This window comes from Notolepis coatsorum, assembly GCF_963971535.1.
Source record: "Notolepis coatsorum genome assembly, chromosome: 16".
NCBI classification, from domain to species: domain Eukaryota; kingdom Metazoa; phylum Chordata; class Actinopteri; order Aulopiformes; family Paralepididae; genus Notolepis; species Notolepis coatsorum.
The window spans coordinates 84,904,554-84,929,731 of record NC_140180.1 but is presented as its reverse complement, the minus strand read 5'-3'; the positions used below and the strand labels follow the sequence as shown (position 1 = coordinate 84,929,731).

General features: G+C 50.3%; 1 protein-coding gene across 1 annotated transcript; it reads right to left on the bottom strand.

Moving 5' to 3' along the window:
- Positions 1 to 135: 135 nt before the first annotated feature.
- Positions 136 to 24,907, bottom strand: klb (klotho beta; the record flags this gene model as incomplete). The annotated part of the gene is made up of 6 exons (XM_084332110.1): positions 136 to 590; positions 15,509 to 16,431; positions 17,215 to 17,471; positions 19,159 to 19,427; positions 20,586 to 21,102; positions 24,146 to 24,907. 6 exons carry the CDS (start codon positions 24,905 to 24,907, stop codon positions 136 to 138), a joined length of 3,183 nt encoding a protein of 1,060 aa, XP_084188236.1.
- Between the last annotated feature and the right edge of the window lie 271 nt (positions 24,908 to 25,178).

Here is a 25,178-nt window from a genome sequence, read left to right as displayed (position 1 = left end):
CTTGAAGACAGCCAGCTTGGGGATGAACAAAGATGTCCTTTGATACTGATCTTGGAACAGGTAAACTGATCACATATAATGAGCAGAAGATATAGTGAGCATGGCTCCTAGAATTAACGACGAAGCGCCAGATTCTTATCTCTGCAGTCTCACCCTCTCCCACGCCTGACATTTCATACTGGGTGGCACGGGGCACACCGGAGAGCCTCTCACCCTTGTCCTCCCCCTGCTCACCCTCCTCCCTCCACCCCTCATCTTCCTCCTCCTGTTGATGGTGACCACGGTGGCAACGATTCCCAACATAACAAAAGATATCAGGAGGCAGACTCCACAAACCAGTAGTGACTTGTTCTCCAGGATCCACATGCAGAGGGAGCAGGAGGCCTGGATGTCGCTGACCCGGCACCCTCCTGTCGCGTTGCTCTTCTTGGGGAAACCGCTGTGGTTGATGATCTCCCGGTAGGTGGCGACGGAGGCTTTGGGTTTGGACCGGTGGTGGGGCGAAGAGAAGAGGCCGAACTGAGGGACGTGTCGGTCCTGGAGCTTCCACACATAGAAGCCCTGCAGGTTGACTCCATCTGACTGGCGAGCTGGAAGACACACAGAGGCACAGGAGGTGTGAACAGAATCACGTGGTCCATCGTTCAGGTAGGTGAACAGAATCATGTGGTCCATCGTTCAGGTAGGTGAACAGAATCACGTGGTTGATCGTTCAGGTAGGTGAACAGAATCACGTGGTCCATCGTTCAGGTAGGTGAACAGAATCACGTGATCCATCGTTCAGGTAGGTGAACAGAATCACGTGGTCCATCGTTCAGGTAGGTGAACAGAATCACGTGATCCATCGTTCAGGTAGGTGAACAGAATCACGTGGTCCATCGTTCAGGTAGGTGAACAGAATCACGTGGTCCATCGTTCAGGTAGGTGAACAGAATCACGTGGTCCATCGTTCAGGTAGGTGAACAGAATCATCAGCTTGATGCTCATCAGCATCACATAAACCCCTGGAAGTTAATAACATGGTCTTAACCATTAATACCACAGTCTCTTAACCATTAATACCACAGTCTCTTAATCATTAATACCACAGTCTTAACCATTATTACCACAGTCTTAACCATTAATACCACGGTCTTAACCATTAATACCACGGTCTTAACCATTAATACCACGGTCTTAACCATCACCCGGTCTGCCTTCTTTCACCTCCGTGATATCTCCAGACTCCGCCCATCCCTGTCCCAATCAAATATGGAAACCCTGGTCCACTCATTCGTCACCTCCCGGATCGACTATTGTAACGCTCTCCTCACCGGCCTTCCCACCAAACTCATCAACAGACTACAAATCATCCAAAACTCTGCTGCCAGGATCATAACCGCACCAACTCATCCGACCACATCACCCCGTCCTCATTCAATTACACTGGCTCCCTGTGCACTACCGGATTGATTTAAAAAACCTCCTACTCACCTTAAAAGCCCTCCACAATCTAGACCCCATCTACATCACTGACCTCCTCCAGGAACACACCCCCTCCCGCACCCTCCGCTCATCATCTACTGGACTCCTCTCCATCCCCAGCTCACGCCTCAGCACCATGGGTGCCCGAGCTTTCAGCTGCTCGGCTCCCAGACTCTGGAACTCCCTGCCCCCATATATCCGACAGTCTGACTCATTCTCATCATTCAAATCACAACTGAAAACCCCATCTGTTCAAACTTGCATATTCACTATAACCTCTGTCACTGTCCTATACCCCCTGCTGTTTGTTTGTTTGTTATTTTAACTTCACTGTTTTTTTACTCCCTGTTGTTTGTTTCATTTTTAACCTTGACTTTTAACTGCCTTGCTGTGTTCTTTTTTCTCTATGATCTGTAAGGTGACCTTGGGTGTCGTGAAAGGCGTCACCAAATAAAATGTATTATTATTAATACCACAGTCTTAACCATTAATACCACGGTCTTGACCATTAATACCACAGTCTTAACCATTAATACCACTTTTAAATATTAATAACATGGCCCCTAGACAAGGATCTCACCCTCAACATTGACGGCTGCTCCATCTCCCCATCCCCTAAGGTCCGCAACCTGGGCGTTATCCTGGACTCCACCCTTTCCTATCAATCCCATGTCAATTCCCTCACCAAATCCGCCTTCTTTCACCTCAGAAACATTTCCAGACTCCGACCATCACTTTCCGACACCACAGCTGAGACCCTCATCCACGCCTTCGTCACCTCCCGCCTGGACTACTGCAACGGGGTCCTGTCCGGGGTCCCAAGCAAAACCCTGGACAGGCTCCAGTATGTTCAAAATTCAGCTGCCAGGGTTCTAACCCGCACCAAACCCTGGCAGCACATCACCCCCACCCTCATCCACCTCCACTGGCTCCCCATCAAATCCTGCATCACCTACAAAACCCTCCTGCTCACCTACAAATCCCTTCACGCCCTGGCACCTCAGTACCTCACTGACCTCCTCCACCCCTACACTCAGTCACGGTCCCTGCGATCCACGGACACTGGTCAGCTCTCCATCCCCCGAACCAGACTACGGACGTTCGGGGACAGAGCTTTCAGTGTGGCAGCTCCCACCCTCTGGAACTCCCTCCCCGCAGATCTCCGCACCGCCCCAACTCTGGACTCATTTAAAATACTGCTCAAAACCCACCTCTTCAACTTGGCCTTTAACCCCTAACTTTCTCACTTTATATGTATATGTTGTGTCTGTCCACTATGTTTTGTTAATTTGTCATCTCTCCCCCCCCCCCCCCCCCCCCCCCTATGTAAAGCGACCTTGGGTCCTCTGAAAGGCGCTATATAAAACAAAGTTATTATTATTATTATTATTATTATTATTATTATTATTATTATTATTATTATTATTATTATTATTATTATTATTATTATTATTATTATCCACACATCCTCTGTAGTGCCTACACACTGAAGTGATAGAGAATACGATAACATTGATGCTCGCTCTCTCTCTCTCTCTCTCTCTCTCTCTCTCTCTCTCTCTCTCTCTCTCTCTCTCTCTCTCCTCTCTCTCCTCTCTCTCCTCTCTCTCTCTCTCTCTCTCTCTCTCTCCCCATGTGTTTATGAACTCAAAGGTTTCTCATAAAGTGTGTGTTTGATAGTGGGGCAGTCATGCAGATAAGACCATGGTGTTCCTCTAAAACTCTGAACACTGTGGTTCTTTTACATCTTTTACATGTTGAAATAAGCGCAGGATTTGCAAGAGGCGACTGAGAAAAAATAGTTATGAGAGTTTTACTACATGCTACAAGGTTTTTACTACAAGGAATAAATAAATATATTTATGAATGTATACATATATATCTTAAGGCTGTCAAAGTTAACACAATGTTTGTTCTCAAAGTGTGTGTGTGTGTGTGTGTGTGTGTGTGTGTGTGTGTGTGTGTGTGTGTGTGTGTGTGTGTGTGTGTGTGTGTGTGTGTGTGTGTGTGTGTGTGTGTGTGTGTGTGTGTGTGTGTGTGTGTGTGTGTGTGTGTGTGCGTGCGTGCGTGCGTGCGTGCGTGCGTGCGTGTGTGTGTGTGTGTGAGGTTCTCCTCTCCCTGGACCTTTAATTCCTGTTCCCTGTACTTTAATTCCCTGTCTCCTCACTTCACTAGCCCCCACCCTCGCGTTCGTTTGCTCTTCAGCAGCCACACCCTTGGACTACCTGTCATTATGTGTTTGATTGGTCTGGTGCCGAACACACACTTCTAGTTCGATTATCAATTACCATCACGCACCTGATGTGTATTCTAATTAGCACCCCTTGGTCTTTAAGTACCTCGCTCTTCCCCTCTGGCCTTGTCGGGTCGTTCCGTATCATATCTCTATCACCTAACTCCTTCGGGAGGTTCTCTGTCTATAGGCTCCTACGGGAGTTCTGTTTCTGTCTGTATGCTGTTTTATCTCCGGCGTGAGACGAGGTGCAAGCTTTGGCCACCTGTCGCCGTTGCCTGGAGGGAGAGATTGTACTGCGCTCCCTAATTCTCTACGGGAGGTATTCCAGTGTTTCACCCCAGACCTCCGCGCCAGATGCGCTCAAGCCTTCGCCACCTGTCGCCGTTTGCCTGGAAGGAGACACCGTACTGCGCTCTCTAAACCTCTACGGGAGGTATTCCGGTGTTCCACTCCAGACCTCCGCGCAGCAGATGCGCTCTCCGTACCGGCGCGTACTCCATCCAGACGCGCATCCAGACCTCCGCGCAGCAGACGCGCTCTTCACTCCAGACGCGCATCCAGACCTCCGCGCAGCAGACGCGCTCTTCACTCCAGACGCGCATCCAGACGCGCATCCAGACCTCCGCGCAGGAGACGCGCTCTTCACTCCAGACGCGCATCCAGACGCGCATCCAGACCTCCGCGCAGCAGACGCGCATCCAGACGCACTCCAGACGCGCATCCAGACCTCCGAGCCTGACGGGCTCTTCACCCCAGACGTGCATCCAGACGCACTCCAGACGCGCATCCTGACTCCGCGCCAGATGCGTTCTCCGTACCGGCGCGTACTCCAAACAGACGCGCACCACCCAGACCTCCGCTTGGACAACCCGTTCCCCGTAGCGACGCGCTCGCCCTGTTTGATCCTGCTCTCTTTACGCACAGCGCCTGGGTGAGTTTGCAAGACTGTCTTTTGACCCTATCATTTTTCGTGTGTGTTAAACACTGAAGAGATCCTGCTTTTTGTTCAGACTGTCACTCACCCTGTGCCTGCTTTTTGGATTGTTCATTTCAAATGACATTTGGGATAATATTTGCTTGAACTTTGCTCACTGTGTGTATTCACACCGAAGATATTATCACCTGGATTATTATTGGGACATCGCTTACTGTGTGTATTCACACCGAAGATATTATCACCTGGATTATTATTGGGACTTCGCTCACTGTGTGTATTTGCACCGAAGATTCAATCACGTGGATTGTTGTTGGGACATTACTCACAGTGTGTATTTACACCGAAGATTCAGTCACTTGGATTACTCTGTTTTGGGACAAGTCACTTCTCTTGTCACCTGCTCTGTTCCCAACTGTACTCTGAGCTAACCCGCTCTCTCTCTCCCTATCTGTCCCGTTACCACCTCGGAGAGCTGCCGAGAGGATTCTGCAGAGCGGCTCTGACGTCACTGTCAGATTCCTCAGACGAACCTTCCCGGGAGAAGCTGCAGAGCAGCAACATTCTTCTAATGCTTGTATCCCAGTCTTCTAGTCCTCCTAGTCTTCCCTGTCCCCAGCCCGCCTCCGCGGGCCTCTGTTCCTGTTTTCCCCTCTCTGGTCCTCCTAGTCCTCCCTGTCCAGTCCTCTAGTCCTCCTAGTCCTCCCTGTCCAGTCCTTCTAGTCCTCCTAGTCCTCCCTGTCCCCAGCCCGCCTCCGCGGGCCTCTGTCCCTGTTTCCCCTCTCTAGTCCTCCTAGTTCCTCCCTGTCCAGTCCTCCTAGGCATCCTAGTCCTCCCTGTCCAGGCCTCCTAGTCCTCTTAGTCCTCCCTGTCCAGTCCTCCTAGTCCTCCCTGTTCCTGCCTGTTCCCCTGCCCTGGCCCAGTCCGTTAGCCTTCCCTAGCCTTCCCCTTAGCCAGCTCGCCTCTTAAAGGCACTGGTCCCTTTTCCTATTTCTTGTTTTCCTGTGATTTGTGTTCTCCCTTAAAGGGACAGTGCCGTTTTCTGTTGTTTTCAATAAATGCCCAGTTCTTGGCTTACTCTCATACCTGTCTTGTGTTGTGCGATTGGGGTCGGTTACAAACCATAACAGTACGACCCGACCATCGACGACCCCAGCCAGCACAGACGGTGTATGTTGAGTTTGCCTTTTTTTTTCTTCCCTTGTTAGCTCCCCTGTTTAGCCTGTTAGTCCTTCCTGTTAGCCCTGTTAGCTCCCCTGTTTAGCCCTGTTAGTTTCCCTGTTAGCCTCGTTAGCTCCCCTACAGCTTGTTAGGCCTCTACTACTAGCTTAGCCCCGGCTGCTAGCACAGCCTCTATGTTAATGCAGCCCTTGCTGCTGGCATAGGCCCTGTAGCTAGCCATGCCCAGGCAGCTAACCCAGTCCTTCTGCATCGCCCCAGTCTGCTAGCTTAGCCCCGGCTGTTAGCACAGCCTCTATGTTAATGCAGCCCTTGCAGCTAGCATAGGCCCTGTAGCTAGCCATGCCCAGGCAGCTAACCCGGTCCCTCTGCATGGCCTCCACTTTTTGTGTAGTTTTTCCCACTGCTAGGACTGCCCTTTCAGCTAGCAAGGTCAGCTTTTCCCACTGCTAGGACTGCCCTTTCAGCTAGCAAGGTCAGTTTTCCCACTGCTAGGACTGCCCTTTCAGCTAGCAAGGTCAGTTTTTCCCACTGCTAGGACTGCCCTTTCAGCTAGCAAGGTCAGTTTTTTCCCACTGCTAGGACTGCCCTTTCAGCTAGCAAGGTCAGTTTTCCCACTGCTAGGACTGCCCTTTCAGCTAGCAAGGTCAGTTTTTTCCCACTGCTAGGACTGCCCTTTCAGCTAGCAAGGTCAGTTTTTCCCACTGCTAGGACTGCCCTTTCAGCTAGCAAGGTCAGTTTTCTCCCACTGCTAGGACTGCCCTTTCAGCTAGCAAGGTCAGTTTTCCCACTGCTAGGACTGCCCTTTCAGCTAGCAAGGTCAGTTTTCCCACTGCTAGGACTGCCCTTTCAGCTAGCAAGGTCAGTTTTCCCACTGCTAGGACTGCCCTTTCAGCTAGCAAGGTCAGTTTTCTCCCACTGCTAGGACTGCCGCTTCAGCTAGCAAGGTCAGTTTGCCCCACTGCTAGGACTGCCCCTTCAGCTAGCAAGGTCAGTTTTTCTCCCACTGCTAGGACTGCCCCTTCAGCTAGCAAGGTCAGTTTTCTCCCACTGCTAGGACTGCCCCTTCAGCTAGCAAGGTCAGTTTGCTCCCACTGCTAGGACTGCCCCTTCAGCTAGCAAGGTCAGTTTTCTCTCTCAGCTAGGACTGTCCTTCCAGCTAGCTTGTTCTCTCATGCTGGTCCAGCCCTGTCTGCCAGTCTAGCTCCGGCAGCTAGCGCAGCCTCTATGTTAATGTAGCAGTACAGCTAGCATAGGCCCTGTAGCTATCAGTGCCCTGGCAGCTACCCTTTCCCTCTGCTAGCCCCTTCCCTGTTCCCCTCTCCAGTGCCCCTGTTCCAGCCCTGTCTGCTAGCCTAGCTCCGGCAGCTAGCGCAGCCTCTTTGTTAATGTAGCAGTACAGCTAGCATAGGCCCTGTAGCTATCAGTGCCCTGGCAGCTACCCTTTCCCTCTGCTAGCCCCTTCCCTGTTCCCCTCTCCAGTGCCCCTGTTCCAGCCCTGTCTGCTAGCCTAGCTCCGGCAGCTAGCGCAGCCTCTATGTTAATGTAGCGGTACAGCTAGCATAGGCCCTGTGGCTATCAGTGCCCTGGCTGTTACCCCTCAGCTCCTCTAGTTACCCCTCAGCTCCTCTGGTTACCCCTCAGCTCCTCCAGCTACCCCTCAGCTACCTTGGTTACCCCTCAGCTACTCTAGTTACCCCTCAGCTACCATGGTGACCCCTCTGCTCCTCTGGTTACCCCTCAGCTCCTCTAGTTGCCCCTCGGCTTCCCTAGTTACCCCTCAGCTGCCCTGTTCCTTTGCTAGCCCCACTTTTGTTGTAGCTTCCCCTGCTAGCATGGCCCAGTACTTTTTGTTTTGTTGCCTTGTTTTTTCCCCTGCCCCTCTGTCTGTGTTTTTGGGTCGCCCGGTGGCTCCCGTGGAGGGGGGAGTACTGTGAGGTTCTCCTCTCCCTGGACCTTTAATTCCTGTTCCCTGTACTTTAATTCCCTGTCTCCTCACTTCACTAGCCCCCACCCTCGCGTTCGTTTGCTCTTCAGCAGCCACACCCTTGGACTACCTGTCATTATGTGTTTGATTGGTCTGGTGCCGAACACACACTTCTAGTTCGATTATCAATTACCATCACGCACCTGATGTGTATTCTAATTAGCACCCCTTGGTCTTTAAGTACCTCGCTCTTCCCCTCTGGCCTTGTCGGGTCGTTCCGTATCATATCTCTATCACCTAACTCCTTCGGGAGGTTCTCTGTCTATAGGCTCCTACGGGAGTTCTGTTTCTGTCTGTATGCTGTTTTATCTCCGGCGTGAGACGAGGTGCAAGCTTTGGCCACCTGTCGCCGTTGCCTGGAGGGAGAGATTGTACTGCGCTCCCTAATTCTCTACGGGAGGTATTCCAGTGTTTCACCCCAGACCTCCGCGCCAGATGCGCTCAAGCCTTCGCCACCTGTCGCCGTTTGCCTGGAAGGAGACACCGTACTGCGCTCTCTAAACCTCTACGGGAGGTATTCCGGTGTTCCACTCCAGACCTCCGCGCAGCAGATGCGCTCTCCGTACCGGCGCGTACTCCATCCAGACGCGCATCCAGACCTCCGCGCAGCAGACGCGCTCTTCACTCCAGACGCGCATCCAGACCTCCGCGCAGCAGACGCGCTCTTCACTCCAGACGCGCATCCAGACGCGCATCCAGACCTCCGCGCAGCAGACGCGCTCTTCACTCCAGACGCGCATCCAGACGCGCATCCAGACCTCCGCGCAGGAGACGCGCTCTTCACTCCAGACGCGCATCCAGACGCGCATCCAGACCTCCGCGCAGCAGACGCGCATCCAGACGCACTCCAGACGCGCATCCAGACCTCCGAGCCTGACGGGCTCTTCACCCCAGACGTGCATCCAGACGCACTCCAGACGCGCATCCTGACTCCGCGCCAGATGCGTTCTCCGTACCGGCGCGTACTCCAAACAGACGCGCACCACCCAGACCTCCGCTTGGACAACCCGTTCCCCGTAGCGACGCGCTCGCCCTGTTTGATCCTGCTCTCTTTACGCACAGCGCCTGGGTGAGTTTGCAAGACTGTCTTTTGACCCTATCATTTTTCGTGTGTGTTAAACACTGAAGAGATCCTGCTTTTTGTTCAGACTGTCACTCACCCTGTGCCTGCTTTTTGGATTGTTCATTTCAAATGACATTTGGGATAATATTTGCTTGAACTTTGCTCACTGTGTGTATTCACACCGAAGATATTATCACCTGGATTATTATTGGGACATCGCTTACTGTGTGTATTCACACCGAAGATATTATCACCTGGATTATTATTGGGACTTCGCTCACTGTGTGTATTTGCACCGAAGATTCAATCACGTGGATTGTTGTTGGGACATTACTCACAGTGTGTATTTACACCGAAGATTCAGTCACTTGGATTACTCTGTTTTGGGACAAGTCACTTCTCTTGTCACCTGCTCTGTTCCCAACTGTACTCTGAGCTAACCCGCTCTCTCTCTCCCTATCTGTCCCGTTACCACCTCGGAGAGCTGCCGAGAGGATTCTGCAGAGCGGCTCTGACGTCACTGTCAGATTCCTCAGACGAACCTTCCCGGGAGAAGCTGCAGAGCAGCAACATTCTTCTAATGCTTGTATCCCAGTCTTCTAGTCCTCCTAGTCTTCCCTGTCCCCAGCCCGCCTCCGCGGGCCTCTGTTCCTGTTTTCCCCTCTCTGGTCCTCCTAGTCCTCCCTGTCCAGTCCTCTAGTCCTCCTAGTCCTCCCTGTCCAGTCCTTCTAGTCCTCCTAGTCCTCCCTGTCCCCAGCCCGCCTCCGCGGGCCTCTGTCCCTGTTTCCCCTCTCTAGTCCTCCTAGTTCCTCCCTGTCCAGTCCTCCTAGGCATCCTAGTCCTCCCTGTCCAGGCCTCCTAGTCCTCTTAGTCCTCCCTGTCCAGTCCTCCTAGTCCTCCCTGTTCCTGCCTGTTCCCCTGCCCTGGCCCAGTCCGTTAGCCTTCCCTAGCCTTCCCCTTAGCCAGCTCGCCTCTTAAAGGCACTGGTCCCTTTTCCTATTTCTTGTTTTCCTGTGATTTGTGTTCTCCCTTAAAGGGACAGTGCCGTTTTCTGTTGTTTTCAATAAATGCCCAGTTCTTGGCTTACTCTCATACCTGTCTTGTGTTGTGCGATTGGGGTCGGTTACAAACCATAACAGTACGACCCGACCATCGACGACCCCAGCCAGCACAGACGGTGTATGTTGAGTTTGCCTTTTTTTTTCTTCCCTTGTTAGCTCCCCTGTTTAGCCTGTTAGTCCTTCCTGTTAGCCCTGTTAGCTCCCCTGTTTAGCCCTGTTAGTTTCCCTGTTAGCCTCGTTAGCTCCCCTACAGCTTGTTAGGCCTCTACTACTAGCTTAGCCCCGGCTGCTAGCACAGCCTCTATGTTAATGCAGCCCTTGCTGCTGGCATAGGCCCTGTAGCTAGCCATGCCCAGGCAGCTAACCCAGTCCTTCTGCATCGCCCCAGTCTGCTAGCTTAGCCCCGGCTGTTAGCACAGCCTCTATGTTAATGCAGCCCTTGCAGCTAGCATAGGCCCTGTAGCTAGCCATGCCCAGGCAGCTAACCCGGTCCCTCTGCATGGCCTCCACTTTTTGTGTAGTTTTTCCCACTGCTAGGACTGCCCTTTCAGCTAGCAAGGTCAGCTTTTCCCACTGCTAGGACTGCCCTTTCAGCTAGCAAGGTCAGTTTTCCCACTGCTAGGACTGCCCTTTCAGCTAGCAAGGTCAGTTTTTCCCACTGCTAGGACTGCCCTTTCAGCTAGCAAGGTCAGTTTTTTCCCACTGCTAGGACTGCCCTTTCAGCTAGCAAGGTCAGTTTTCCCACTGCTAGGACTGCCCTTTCAGCTAGCAAGGTCAGTTTTTTCCCACTGCTAGGACTGCCCTTTCAGCTAGCAAGGTCAGTTTTTCCCACTGCTAGGACTGCCCTTTCAGCTAGCAAGGTCAGTTTTCTCCCACTGCTAGGACTGCCCTTTCAGCTAGCAAGGTCAGTTTTCCCACTGCTAGGACTGCCCTTTCAGCTAGCAAGGTCAGTTTTCCCACTGCTAGGACTGCCCTTTCAGCTAGCAAGGTCAGTTTTCCCACTGCTAGGACTGCCCTTTCAGCTAGCAAGGTCAGTTTTCTCCCACTGCTAGGACTGCCGCTTCAGCTAGCAAGGTCAGTTTGCCCCACTGCTAGGACTGCCCCTTCAGCTAGCAAGGTCAGTTTTTCTCCCACTGCTAGGACTGCCCCTTCAGCTAGCAAGGTCAGTTTTCTCCCACTGCTAGGACTGCCCCTTCAGCTAGCAAGGTCAGTTTGCTCCCACTGCTAGGACTGCCCCTTCAGCTAGCAAGGTCAGTTTTCTCTCTCAGCTAGGACTGTCCTTCCAGCTAGCTTGTTCTCTCATGCTGGTCCAGCCCTGTCTGCCAGTCTAGCTCCGGCAGCTAGCGCAGCCTCTATGTTAATGTAGCAGTACAGCTAGCATAGGCCCTGTAGCTATCAGTGCCCTGGCAGCTACCCTTTCCCTCTGCTAGCCCCTTCCCTGTTCCCCTCTCCAGTGCCCCTGTTCCAGCCCTGTCTGCTAGCCTAGCTCCGGCAGCTAGCGCAGCCTCTTTGTTAATGTAGCAGTACAGCTAGCATAGGCCCTGTAGCTATCAGTGCCCTGGCAGCTACCCTTTCCCTCTGCTAGCCCCTTCCCTGTTCCCCTCTCCAGTGCCCCTGTTCCAGCCCTGTCTGCTAGCCTAGCTCCGGCAGCTAGCGCAGCCTCTATGTTAATGTAGCGGTACAGCTAGCATAGGCCCTGTGGCTATCAGTGCCCTGGCTGTTACCCCTCAGCTCCTCTAGTTACCCCTCAGCTCCTCTGGTTACCCCTCAGCTCCTCCAGCTACCCCTCAGCTACCTTGGTTACCCCTCAGCTACTCTAGTTACCCCTCAGCTACCATGGTGACCCCTCTGCTCCTCTGGTTACCCCTCAGCTCCTCTAGTTGCCCCTCGGCTTCCCTAGTTACCCCTCAGCTGCCCTGTTCCTTTGCTAGCCCCACTTTTGTTGTAGCTTCCCCTGCTAGCATGGCCCAGTACTTTTTGTTTTGTTGCCTTGTTTTTTCCCCTGCCCCTCTGTCTGTGTTTTTGGGTCGCCCGGTGGCTCCCGTGGAGGGGGGAGTACTGTGAGGTTCTCCTCTCCCTGGACCTTTAATTCCTGTTCCCTGTACTTTAATTCCCTGTCTCCTCACTTCACTAGCCCCCACCCTCGCGTTCGTTTGCTCTTCAGCAGCCACACCCTTGGACTACCTGTCATTATGTGTTTGATTGGTCTGGTGCCGAACACACACTTCTAGTTCGATTATCAATTACCATCACGCACCTGATGTGTATTCTAATTAGCACCCCTTGGTCTTTAAGTACCTCGCTCTTCCCCTCTGGCCTTGTCGGGTCGTTCCGTATCATATCTCTATCACCTAACTCCTTCGGGAGGTTCTCTGTCTATAGGCTCCTACGGGAGTTCTGTTTCTGTCTGTATGCTGTTTTATCTCCGGCGTGAGACGAGGTGCAAGCTTTGGCCACCTGTCGCCGTTGCCTGGAGGGAGAGATTGTACTGCGCTCCCTAATTCTCTACGGGAGGTATTCCAGTGTTCCACCCCAGACCTCCGCGCCAGATGCGCTCAAGCCTTCGCCACCTGTCGCCGTTTGCCTGGAAGGAGACACCATACTGCGCTCTCTAAACCTCTACGGGAGGTATTCCGGTGTTCCACTCCAGACCTCCGCGCAGCAGATGCGCTCTCCGTACCGGCGCGTACTCCATCCAGACGCGCATCCAGACCTCCGCGCAGCAGACGCGCTCTTCACTCCAGACGTGCATCCAGACCTCCGCGCAGCAGACGCGCTCTTCACTCCAGACGCGCATCCAGACGCGCATCCAGACCTCCGCGCAGCAGACGCGCTCTTCACTCCAGACGCGCATCCAGACGCGCATCCAGACCTCCGCGCAGCAGACGCGCTCTTCACTCCAGACGCGCATCCAGACGCGCATCCAGACCTCCGCGCAGCAGACGCGCTCTTCACTCCAGACGCGCATCCAGACGCGCATCCAGACCTCCGCGCAGCAGACGCACTCCAGACGCGCATCCAGACCTCCGAGCCTGACGGGCTCTTCACCCCAGACGCGCATCCAGACGCGCATCCTGACTCCGCGCCAGATGCGTTCTCCGTACCGGCGCGTACTCCAAACAGACGCGCACCACCCAGACCTCCGCTTGGACAACCCGTTCCCCGTAGCGACGCGCTCGCCCTGTTTGATCCTGCTCTCTTTACGCACAGCGCCTGGGTGAGTTTGCAAGACTGTCTTTTGACCCTATCATTTTTCGTGTGTGTTAAACACTGAAGAGATCCTGCTTTTTGTTCAGACTGTCACTCACCCTGTGCCTGCTTTTTGGATTGTTCATTTGGGATAATATTTGCTTGAACTTTGCTCACTGTGTGTATTCACACCGAAGATATTATCACCTGGATTATTATTGGGACATCGCTTACTGTGTGTATTCACACCGAAGATATTATCACCTGGATTATTATTGGGACTTCGCTCACTGTGTGTATTTGCACCGAAGATTCAATCACGTGGATTGTTGTTGGGACATTACTCACAGTGTGTATTTACACCGAAGATTCAGTCACTTGGATTACTCTGTTTTGGGACAAGTCACTTCTCCTGTCACCTGCTCTGTTCCCAACTGTACTCTGAGCTAACCCGCTCTCTCTCTCCCTCTCTGTCCCCTTACCACCTCGGAGAGCTGCCGAGAGGATTCTGCAGAGCGGCTCTGACGTCACTGTCAGATTCCTCAGACGAACCTTCCCGGGAGAAGCTGCAGAGCAGCAACATTCTTCTAATGCTTGTATCCCAGTCTTCTAGTCCTCCTAGTCTTCCCTGTCCCCAGCCCGCCTCCGCGGGCCTCTGTTCCTGTTTTCCCCTCTCTGGTCCTCCTAGTCCTCCCTGTCCAGTCCTCTAGTCCTCCTAGTCCTCCCTGTCCAGTCCTTCTAGTCCTCCTAGTCCTCCCTGTCCCCAGCCCGCCTCCGCGGGCCTCTGTCCCTGTTTCCCCTCTCTAGTCCTCCTAGTTCCTCCCTGTCCAGTCCTCCTAGGCATCCTAGTCCTCCCTGTCCAGGCCTCCTAGTCCTCCTAGTCCTCCCTGTCCAGTCATCCTAGTCCTCCCTGTTCCTGCCTGTTCCCCTGCCCTGGCCCAGTCCGTTAGCCTTCCCTAGCCTTCCCCTTAGCCAGCTCGCCTCTTAAAGGCACTGGTCCCTTTTCCTATTTCTTGTTTTCCTGTGATTTGTGTTCTCCCTTAAAGGGACAGTGCCGTTTTCTGTTTTCAATAAATGCCCAGTTCTTGGCTTACTCTCATACCTGTCTTGTGTTGTGCGATTGGGGTCGGTTACAAACCATAACAGTGTGTGTGAGAGAGAGGGGGGGGCGGGGGGGTGAGTCCTCACTCAGCCCTTGTGTGGGTGAATGTAACAAGTTCATAACGTTTTCTTTCGCCTATTATTTCATGCACACCTTATTCATTGTTTTAAATTATTATTTTCTTTTAAGTTATTTTGTGCATCACTCTGTTTTGAATTTGATGCAAATTTGCAATGCATGAAGGTCATCCTTTTGTGTTAAATGGCTGCATAAAGCAAGCATTTGTTGACTCATGTTGATAAAAGTATTAAAACTTGAAAAATATCCGTTTAAGGTAGATTTAGAACAGATACAAAATATGTGATTAATTTGTGATTAATCGCGAGTTAACTGGACAATCATGCGATTAATCAGATTAAATATTTTAATCGATTGACAGCCTTAATATATATATATATATATAGTAAAACTTCAAAGAAAAGCAGAGTGTCAAATAGATGCATAATAAAGAAATAAAGGCAGGTTTTTAGTAATTGTTTCTCTGGTTCTCAAGATCTTTATTTAATCACATTTTCCTCACTTAGCAGGTTACCATCAATCATGGTGTCCAAGCTGATAGAATCTCTGCATGAATGGAAAGAGCAGCAGCTCTTATCAGCCATTCCACCACTGGGGATCTGGTGCAGTGAAGGGTTAATGCTGGTACATATTCATACTGGTTTAAATAACTTTTTTTTTTAATCCACTTTTTCTCCTCTTTTTCAATTTTTCTCCCATCCCAATTACCCGCTGTGCCAATTCTCCCCTCCCCTGTCTTGAACGTTGCTCGCATATGCCCCCCACTGGCCGGTTGTAGGGAGGATAGAAGCCTTGCATCACGTGTCCCCTCCGATACACGAGGAGGCAGCCTGTCACATCTTTTCACCTGCCAGCGCGGACTCTCATTGGCGAGGTGTAACGTGTAGGAGGCTCACACTGCCCCCGCCATTTCCTGTCTCTGCTGTGCAGGCGTCCCCAACCGACCTGTAGGAGTCGCTGTCCCAAGCCGGAGGCAACGCCGACAGCCGGAGTCGAACCCGGTGTCTCTTGCGTTGGTGACGAGCGCAATGTCCGCTGCGCCACCCAGCCGCCGATGGTTTAAATAACATTTGATATTTCCCATCTTTGCCGAGCAAGACTTTAGTGCAAAGAGAATTAGAAGCCTGTCCCAAATAAAGGCGGGATGAGTTCAGTGATTGAAGCAAATAAAACCCTGGGCTATTAATTTAAGTTTTACAGTATATATTTCTATACCTTTGAGGGCTTGTTGCAGGTAGGTCCTGAGGTAGTTCTGTCTGAACCTGTCCTCCACAGGCGCCTGGTCGTCTACCCCGCTGGCTGTGACTATGACAGGCAGGGCCCCTCCGTACCTCTCTGTCACCCAGCCCAGGACCTTGCTGAGGCCCCACGGCACCACAGCCTGTCCGAGGCCCGACGTGGGCCAGGTGGGATCTGAGAGGAGAAGGCAGTCGTGGTCCGGAGCCCGGGAGGCTTGTGTGTCTGGATGTGGAGACACTAGGCGCGTGGTGAAGTGGTTCAGAGCGATGAAACCCAACGCTCCTCTGAGCTCCTCCCTCTCCTGCTGTGTGAAGTGAGGCAGCGGCGAGCCAGGGAGGCCCGTGACCTTGGCCTTCTCCTCCAGGTACGCCTGCATCCCTGGTGGGTAGTCGCCCCCTCTCTCCCCCCTTTCCTCACCTCTAGTCCCCAGCAGCGGGTCTAGGAAACGACCCAGTTCAAAGAGAAGGAACCTCTGGGCTGCGGCTGTGTGGGAGTCCAGGAAGGGGTTGGCAGGCTCTGCCCAGTCAGCATGGAGGGCCAGTGACACTAGCGCCCCCTGGTGGCTGGAGTATTCCCTCTCGTAGAGCCTCCAGGCCTTGGCGTGGGCCAGGAGCAGGTTGTGAGCTGCTTGGTGCTGCTCGCCCCCAGAGCTGTAAACATCCACCAGTCTGTTGGGCTCGTTGACGGTGATCCAGTACCGGACCCAGGAGCCCAGCTCCCTGTAGCAGAGTGCCGCATAGTCCTGGAAGGCCTCCACTGTGCTCTGGTTCAGCCAGCCCCCAGAGGCATGCAGTGGCCCGGGCAAGCCCAGGAGAGGAGCTCTGTGTGTGGGGTAGTAGAGAGTGACGACGGCCTCCAGGCCCAGCTTGTGGAGCTCGGTCAGGACACACCGGTAATACCTGTTAGGTACAAAAGGTATCAAATCAAATATATTTGTAAATCCCAAAATCAAGGGCTGGACAAGTATTCTTTAAACAAGTCAGGAAGAAACATCACAATAAATCAAGAACAAAATCTACCATAAAATCCAAATATGCAATACTCCCAGACAGGGTCAGTGGTTAGGGTCAGGGTCAGGGTTAGGGGGTACCTCAGAGGTTCAGTGTCTACCCTAGACAGGTCTCTGTGGGGTCAGAGTTAGGGGGTACCTCAGAGCCTCAGTGTCTACCCTAGACAGGTCTCTGTGGGGTCAGAGTTAGGGGGTACCTCAGAGCTTCAGTGTCTACCCTAGACAGGTCTCTGTGGGGTCAGAGTTAGGGGGTACCTCAGAGGTTCAGTGTCTACCCTAGACAGGTCTCTGTGGGGTCAGAGTTAGGGGGTACCTCAGAGCCTCAGTGTCTACCCTAGACAGGTCTCTGTGGGGTCAGAGTTAGGGGGTACCTCAGAGCTTCAGTGTCTACCCTAGACAGGTCTCCATGGGGTCAGGGTCAGAGTTAGGGGGTACCTCAGAGGTTCAGTGTCTACCCTAGACAGGTCTCTGTGGGGTCAGAGTTAGGGGGTACCTCAGAGCTTCAGTGTCTACCCTAGACAGGTCTCCATGGGGTCAGGGTCAGAGTTAGGGGGTACCTCAGAGCTTCAGTGTCTACCCTAGACAGGTCTCTGTGGGGTCAGAGTTAGGGGGTACCTCAGAGCTTCAGTGTCTACCCTAGACAGGTCTCTGTGGGGTCAGAGTTAGGGGGTACCTCAGAGCTTCAGTGTCCACCCTAGACAGGTCTCCGTGGGGGAGGATCAGGGACCAGTTGAGGGCAAAGCGGTAGTGAGAGGCTCCAGTGGATGCAAACAGCTGGAGGTGACCGCAGATGGCCAGGTAGTCTGTACACTGAGCCTCTCTGGTGCGGAGCTTCACCCCGGAGACGGGACGCAGTGCTCCGTCACCCGTCAGGTTCCAGCTGTAGAGGTGGGGGTCAGTGAACTGAGGGGAGAAGGGTCGGAAGTGGACCTAGAGAAGGTGGCAGGCAGAGCAGGATGAAATTAAGTAGTGGGTTTTGTAACGACATGATATAAAATCACTTTACGAATCTACTAGCTAGGAGTTAAAGGGGCACTGGAGTGGACCGATTTATTTTGCACATAATCTCACACACATCCAAAAACACTAAACGGTTTCTCGCACATTCATTTAATTGGACAGTTATTGAGAGTTGAGTGTTAAATTAGTTGAGTGTTGCGTTAATTACAGCACCATGAAATTATGTAGAAAAAATAGTAGGGATGCTCGATATTGGCTTTTTTACCGATACCGATATTCCGATATTGTCCAACTCTTAATTTCCGATACCGATATCAACCGATACCGATATATGCAGGGTTTCCCCGTCCAAAAAACGGAATAATTTCAGGTAACTAATCATTTCACTGGATATATATATATAACAAATATTGTTATTGTTTTTTATTTTTTTTTAAACCGATACCAATATTTTCCGATATCACATTTTACTGCCGATATCGGCCGATAATATCGGTCGGCCGATAATATCGGACATCCCTAAAAAATAGCAATACCCTGTCTTATAGGGACTGCTACCTTATCATTTTATTGAACTGTAATTAACACAACACAAGGATTGACATTACTGGTGGCCATAGTGAAGTTGTGGAATCATTTACCCGAATACATCAAACTGAGTAAACATGTGGCACAATTTAAAAAGCAGCTAAAAAAATACACATTGGAAAAAATACAGAAATTAGTATTGAGGATAAACAAAGTTATGTTATATTGTGTATGTAGTGCTGTACTATATTCACTGCTGTCAAGTGAATCAAGTTTTTTTTCTTGTAATCTTTTAATATAAGTAAAAGTATATTCTATATTGTAATACACTAAATTATGTTATATCTAGTCAAATTAATGGAAGAACAAATATAAATGTAAGGGGGTAGGGATCAATAAGCTTAGCTTCCCTCTACTCCTTTTTTGGACATGTCTGCTAACCAAACACATTGCTCTTGACCTTTTGTTTATAATTCCTTATTTTTTTTATTTTTTTTATGTTTTTCTTTTAATGTTTTTTTAATTTGTTGCTATGCTTGTTTGGTTCGACGGAACAAGATATCGTGAGTTGTTTGGAGAAATATGGAGAATAACATGTCCAAAAATAAACTTTTTCATTCATTCATTCATTCATATTCAAACTCATATACTCTCAATAACTGTCAAAGTAAATTAATGTGAAGGAGTTATTGGATGATGTGTTAGATTACTGTGTGTGAGAGTAGTTCACTTCTCCATAACACAAGGTGTGGACCGGATTAGGTTGTGGTTTTGTAACAACGAGAGGTAAAATAAGGCATCCCTCTCTCTCTCTCTCTCCCTCTCTCCCTCTCTCCCTCTCCTCACTCCCTCCTCTCTCTCTCTCTCTCTCTCTCTCTCTCTCTCTCTCTCTCTCTCTCTCTCTCTCTCTCTCTCTCTCTCTCTCTCTCTCTCTCTCTCTCTCTCCCTCTCTCTCCCTCTCTCTCCCTCTCTCTCTCTCTCTCTCTCTCTCTCCCCCTCCCTCCCTCCCTCCCTCCCTCCCTCCCTCCCTCCCTCCCTCCCTCTCTCCCTCTCTCCCTCTCTCTCTCCCTCCCTCCCTCTCTCCCTCCCTCCCTCCCTCCCTCCCTCCCTCCCTCCCTCCCTCTCTCACCTGTAGTGTCGAGTCGGCCACGCCCCAATGGAAGTCACAGGGGAAATGACCCTTGACCTCTCCGGTGATCCCATTGCCCGGGAAACCGTTGTCAGCGACAACGCGCCTGTAGTACTCGGCGGTGGTCTTGGGCACCCTGGTCCGGTCGGGACGACTGAAGTCCACGTAGAACAGGCCTCGCCTGACGCTGTAGCCGTAGTTCCACTCGTACCCGTCCACCAGGGACCAGGCGGTGTAGCCAAACACCGGCACGCCGTCCAGCTGGATCGCTGTCCGACAAACACAATGAGGCACAATGTGAATGGAGAGAGTGATGGTCTGCCGCCTGTTGTTTGTTGTGCTGTCCCTCCCTGCCTACTGTGAAGTCAACTGTATTGTCAGTTTCCAATTTGTGCAAGACATACAGAAAATTAGAATTACGCCCCCCCCCCCCCCCCCCCCCCCCCCCCCCGTCCCACGGTGTATATAAAAAGATCTAGACAATATAAAACACAAAAGTAACATATATAGGACACAATATACAACACACAATATACAGGACTATGTACAATATAAACAGTAGCTAAAATTAAATGAATGAGTGAATTAAATAAAAAGAGGTAAAGGAGAACTTAGTGCAAATATTCCTAGCAGCAGTAGTACATAGTAAAATAAAAAATAAAGTGGCAGTGAGTTAGTAAAGTGGCAGTGTGTGTCTGTGTGCGTGTGTGTGTGTGTGTGTGTGTGTGTGTGTGTGTGTGTGTGTGTGTGTGTGTGTGTGTGTGTGTGTGTGTGTGTGTGCGTGTGTGTGTGTGCGTGTGTCAGTGGGGGGGTTCCTAGTCCCGATTCTGTGGGGGCAGAGTAAGAGGGGGGGGGTCTGGGAGAGAGAGGTCCTTACAACAACGTGTGTCATTTGTAAGTAAGTAGTTGGTAAGTCTTTGTACCAATTGTCACAGAGACAAATCTGTGCACAACCATTGTGTATTTGGTGAAAAAAGCTTTTTCTGATTCTCACCGAAAATATCCAAAGAAAATAAAAGAAATCTCACAGAATTGATTTAAAGGAACACGCTAACATTCTGGGAAGTCAGCATTACCGTCTTCTCCAGAGAGAGACAAGAAGATAGATACCAGTTTCCTCTCTGTGCTTTCAGTAGAAAGCTATCTGGCTGCACGTTAGCCTAGCTTAGCACAATGAATGGAAGTGGACAGTGCCGGTTAGCCTAAACATTGTCCAACTAACACCTCTCCCGAAGGCTAACCGGCACTGTCTGCTTCCATTCATTGTGCTAAGCTAGGCTAACGTGCAGCCAGATAGCTTTCTACTGAATGCACAGAGAGAAAACTGGTATCTATCTTCTTGTCTCTCTCTGGAGAAGACGATAAGATAATTTCTCAAAATGTTGGCGTGTTCCTTTAATGAAGTGATGATGTTCCTCTCAGCTCACCTTGTAGGACGTGGTTGAGGAACCTCTTGTTCAGGTAGATTGCCACCGTGTCCTCCCTCCCCACGCCGCGCTCCGAGAACCAGCCGCCCTCCGCCACCAGCACCTTCTGCTCCCCGTACTCCAGGTTCAGCCAGCCCAGGACGCGCCTCAGGTCCGGGGACACCGTCTGCCCGTACCGGGGGGCCAGGCTCTGGTCCAGACGCAGGTTGTTGGGCCCAAAGGACAGTGAGAAGAAGTCTGCCGTGTTCCGCACCCGGAGCTTCTCGTCCGGGGTGAACTCGGGCAGCAGGGCCCCGTGGGTGACCTTCATGGAGGCCGGGTAGTCCCCGTCGAGGAAGATGGGGCCGGCGAACCAGCCAAGCACCGCCTCCATGGAGCGCTGGCAGAGCTCCACGTTGGCCTCCGTGGCCCGACCCCTGGGCGGCACCACCCAGTGGGAACCCAGGACGATGGAGACCTCGCCCCGCTGACTGGGCCGGAAGTGGGTGTCGTAGGTGTGCCACGCTTGGGCATGTGCCTGCAGAATGTAAATGTAATGTAAAAGCTAGATGTGTTTCAATTTTGGGAGTTAAATGATGGAATAGCCTTAGTGACGGGTTGAAGTTGTGTACTTCTCAGGGGAGATTTAAAAAAGCCTTAAAGGATAAAATAATTCAGGAGTACAGTTTTGAGTAAAACATCAAACATTTGTTTTTTTCTTAAAAAAAAGAAAATTATATCTTGCAGCATATTTAAAGTTTTTCTTTCTTATATAAAAAATTTGAGAATTTGTAAAGGATAGGCAAAAATAAGCATGTGCTTCAGCCTATTCCTTTTTTTCGGTCGTTGATTCTGGATTTTGAGTGAGCTTGCATTCCTTGAATATGTACATTTGTGATTTTCAATTTTTTATTTATTTTTTGCAAGTCCACACGGGTGTGTTTGATTTGTCTGTAAACAAGGCCGTAAAATAAACTTCATTCATTCATTCAGAATGAGATATGTCATCATCATCATGACCTACAGTATGATGATATATGATATTTTCATTTATAATGTAAACGTTTACATCGGTCCGGGGCACAGCCCGGAATTCTTTTTCAATACAAAATAAATAGACAGGACAATGGAGACAGGGAACCAGGCAGACGGACAGACAGAGAACATAAGAACACCTCAGACACAACACAACGGCAAAGTAACTCAATGATCCTCTACAGCGAAAAGGTAGGTTTTAAGCAAGGCCTTGAAGGTCTGTAAGGGGTTGGCAGACTGTCTATCTGTATATTGAAAATGGGGGACCCTGATGTAAACAAGACGATAGTCTTTCTCTGATCTGCATTCCCTTAACAATTGTGTGTATTGAGCCATACTGTATTGTACCCATTCTACAATTTGTTAATAAAGTTTTCAATCAATCAATCAATCAATCAATCAATCAATCAATCAGACTAGCTTATTCCACATTGTCGGCGCCATCACTGCAAAGGCCCGGAAACCCTTTGTCACCAGTTTGGCCCGCGGGACCCTCAGACACAGTTGGTCATTCGATCTGAGGGACCTGGAGCTGAAGGGTTGGACCAAGAGTATATAGTATAGTATAGTATATAGATTATAGCATGAACAGGATAGTATCATAATTTGTTCTATTGATCATGGTTCGCAGATCATTAACCACAGAAGCAATGCATCTGGTCAAATATAGCTGTATATCTCACTACTGTATTACTGGTGACAAGCATAGTACAAACACATAACACACACATTGGATGCATTCGCATCAGTTTCTGTATAAAGCCATTATTGATGATCACTTCATTACTGGACTGGAACTCTGGATCTTATCATACTAACTCACTCTGATTGTTTTACGCTTAAGGTTCCTAGAGTTTGCACTGCATTAGAAAAACCAGTGTCTAGCTTCTGTGCCCCAGAAACATGTTTTGCAATGCACTTTAAAACTCAATACTTTAGTATCTATTGGTCAGTTTACATCTAGAATAGCAAACCATTCCACCACAGTCTGCAGTTTTTTTTTTAAATTATTTTAAATGTTTAATTGATTTACTTTATATTTTCTTTTTGTATTTATTATGTATTGTACCTCTCAACGTCACTGTAAATGAGAGTTTGCTCTCAATCACCAAGGACTTACGACAAAAAGGGCTTTCTCTTAGGGCCATTTGAGACCTTTTCGGGCCGATTTTGGGATTCACCAACCGTCCCAATAAAACATATATAATTAATATTATATTATAATATATTGTCTATATTCATGTCTTGCCCGAAAAGGTCTCAAATGGCCCTAAGAGAAAGCCCTTTTTGTCCTAAGTCCGTTGGAGAATGAGACCCCCTTCAAGATTAAATAAAGATTGATTAAATGAATGAACGTAGTGCCACAGTATGGAACTGACTGTAGCAGTTTTACTGCAGAAGCAAGGTGCTGATTACTGATTATTAATGAGGCATATCTACTTCCTGTTATATATTTTCCCCCCTCCAACACTAAAGTGCTGATGTGATGGACTTTGACCAGAATGACTCCTAAGTGTCCTGTTTACAAATCATAGCCATGTGCAATAAACCTCTCCTAAAGACATAGATCAACAGATCTTAATTTTTTTTATGAAATGCCACTGATATCTTCAATCTGTCTGTTCTATGTACAATAGAGTAGCATTTATATTATATTATGGGTAACCCGGTTCACTGGATTGATTTAACTTGATGTCTGTAAGGGTAATGTTGTCCTCACACGCTTCTGTGTCTCAAGAAACTTGAAAACCTCTGGACAATGTAAACATCACACGCTTCTGTGTCTCAAGAAACTTGAAAACCTCTGGACGATGTAAACATCATTCGCTTCTGTGTCTCAAGAACTTGAAAACCTCTGGACGATGTAAACATCACACGCTTCTGTGTCTCAAGAAACTTGAAAACCTCTGGACGATGTAAACATCATTCGCTTCTGTGTCTCAAGAACTTGAAAACCTCTGGACGATGTAAACATCACACGCTTCTGTGTCTCAAGAAACTTGAAAACCTCTGGACGATGTAAACATCATTCGCTTCTGTGTCTCAAGAACTTGAAAACCTTTGGACGATGTAAAAATCTACCAAACATCAACTGACAAAAATAAGCCAAAGAAGTTCAAAGTTAAAAGACGAGACGAGGGTCTCTATGTACTGTACTTTGCTATTCAGGCAAACCACACCAGACAATAATGATTAAAGGAACACACCAACATTTTGGGAAATTAGCTTACCGTCTTCTCCAGAGAGAGACAAGAAGATGGATACCAGTTTCCTCATGACCAGTTTGCCTAGGCATTGTCCAACTAACACCTCTCCCGAAGGCTAACCAGTCATGTCCGCTTCCATTCATTGTGCTAAGCTAGGCTAACGTGTGGCAAGATAGCTTTCTACTGAACACACAGAGAGGAAACTGGTATCTATCTTCTTGTCTCTCTAGGGAGACGGTAAGCTAATTTCCCAAAATGTTGGTGTGTTCCTTTAAAGTCAAATAACCCTCTCCATTCCATAGTCCTACCCCCTGATCTTTGACACTGTGTGTGACTCACCCTGATCAGGTTGTGGGCCACCACGAGGGGGGTGGCGGGCCCCCCCGTCTCTCCGGGGGCGTGGACCCCCGTGCCGTAGCCCTGGACGGCGACCAGGTAGGGGTTGTGCATGGTGATCCAGTGCCTCACGCGGCTCCCGTACGTACGGAAGCAGAAGGCGGCGTAGTCGTCGAACAGTCCCACCAGAGTGTCGTTCCTCCAGCCTCCGTAGGTGCCCTCCAGGCTCTGGGGCAGATCCCAGTGGTAGAGGGTGACAACGGGCTGGATGCCCCTCTCCAGAAGCCTGTCCAGGAGACGGCCGTAGTGTTCCACAGCTGCCGCGTTCGGCTGACTCCTGGCGTTCCCATCGGGGAAGATTCTGGACCAGGAGAGGGAGAAGGAGTACGATTGTACTCCCAAGTACCCGAGCGCCTCCACATCCTCCTCCCAGCGGGCGTAGCTGTCACTCGCCACGTCCGCGGTCTCGGCCGCCGAGTTCCCACTGTGGGCGGAGTGGGTGTAGTGGTCCCAAACGGATGGGCCTTTGTTGTCCCGGTCCCAAGCCCCCTCAGTCTGAAAGGCGGACGTGCCGGCGCCCCAGAGGAAGCCGGCAGGGAAGGTGCCGTGAAGAAAAGACTGGTTCGGGTCGACGGGGTCTGGGGCGGGTTGCAGCCAAATCCTCCTGCCCTCTCCCCTGGAACAGGTTGCCCCGTCCCAAGCACAAGCCAACCACAGCAGGGACAGAAAGCAGCACGGAAGAGAGGGAATAAAGTGGTTCAGCATACTGAACAGAAGTCTACCTTGTTTCAGTCAGGGTTAGTCCACTAGGTCCAGTCAGGGTTAGTCCACTAGGTTCAGTCAGGGTTAGTCCACTAGGTTCAGTCAGGGTTAGTCCACTAGGTTCAGTCAGGGTTAGTCCACTAGGTTCAGTCAGGGTTAGTCCACTAGGTTTGTCAGTCCACTTGAAGGCTGGAGGTGGTCTCAGCCAGTGTTCTGCATACTATCAGGCATTGACTTGTAAAAGGTTTGAGATCCATTGTGGCTGAACGGATCC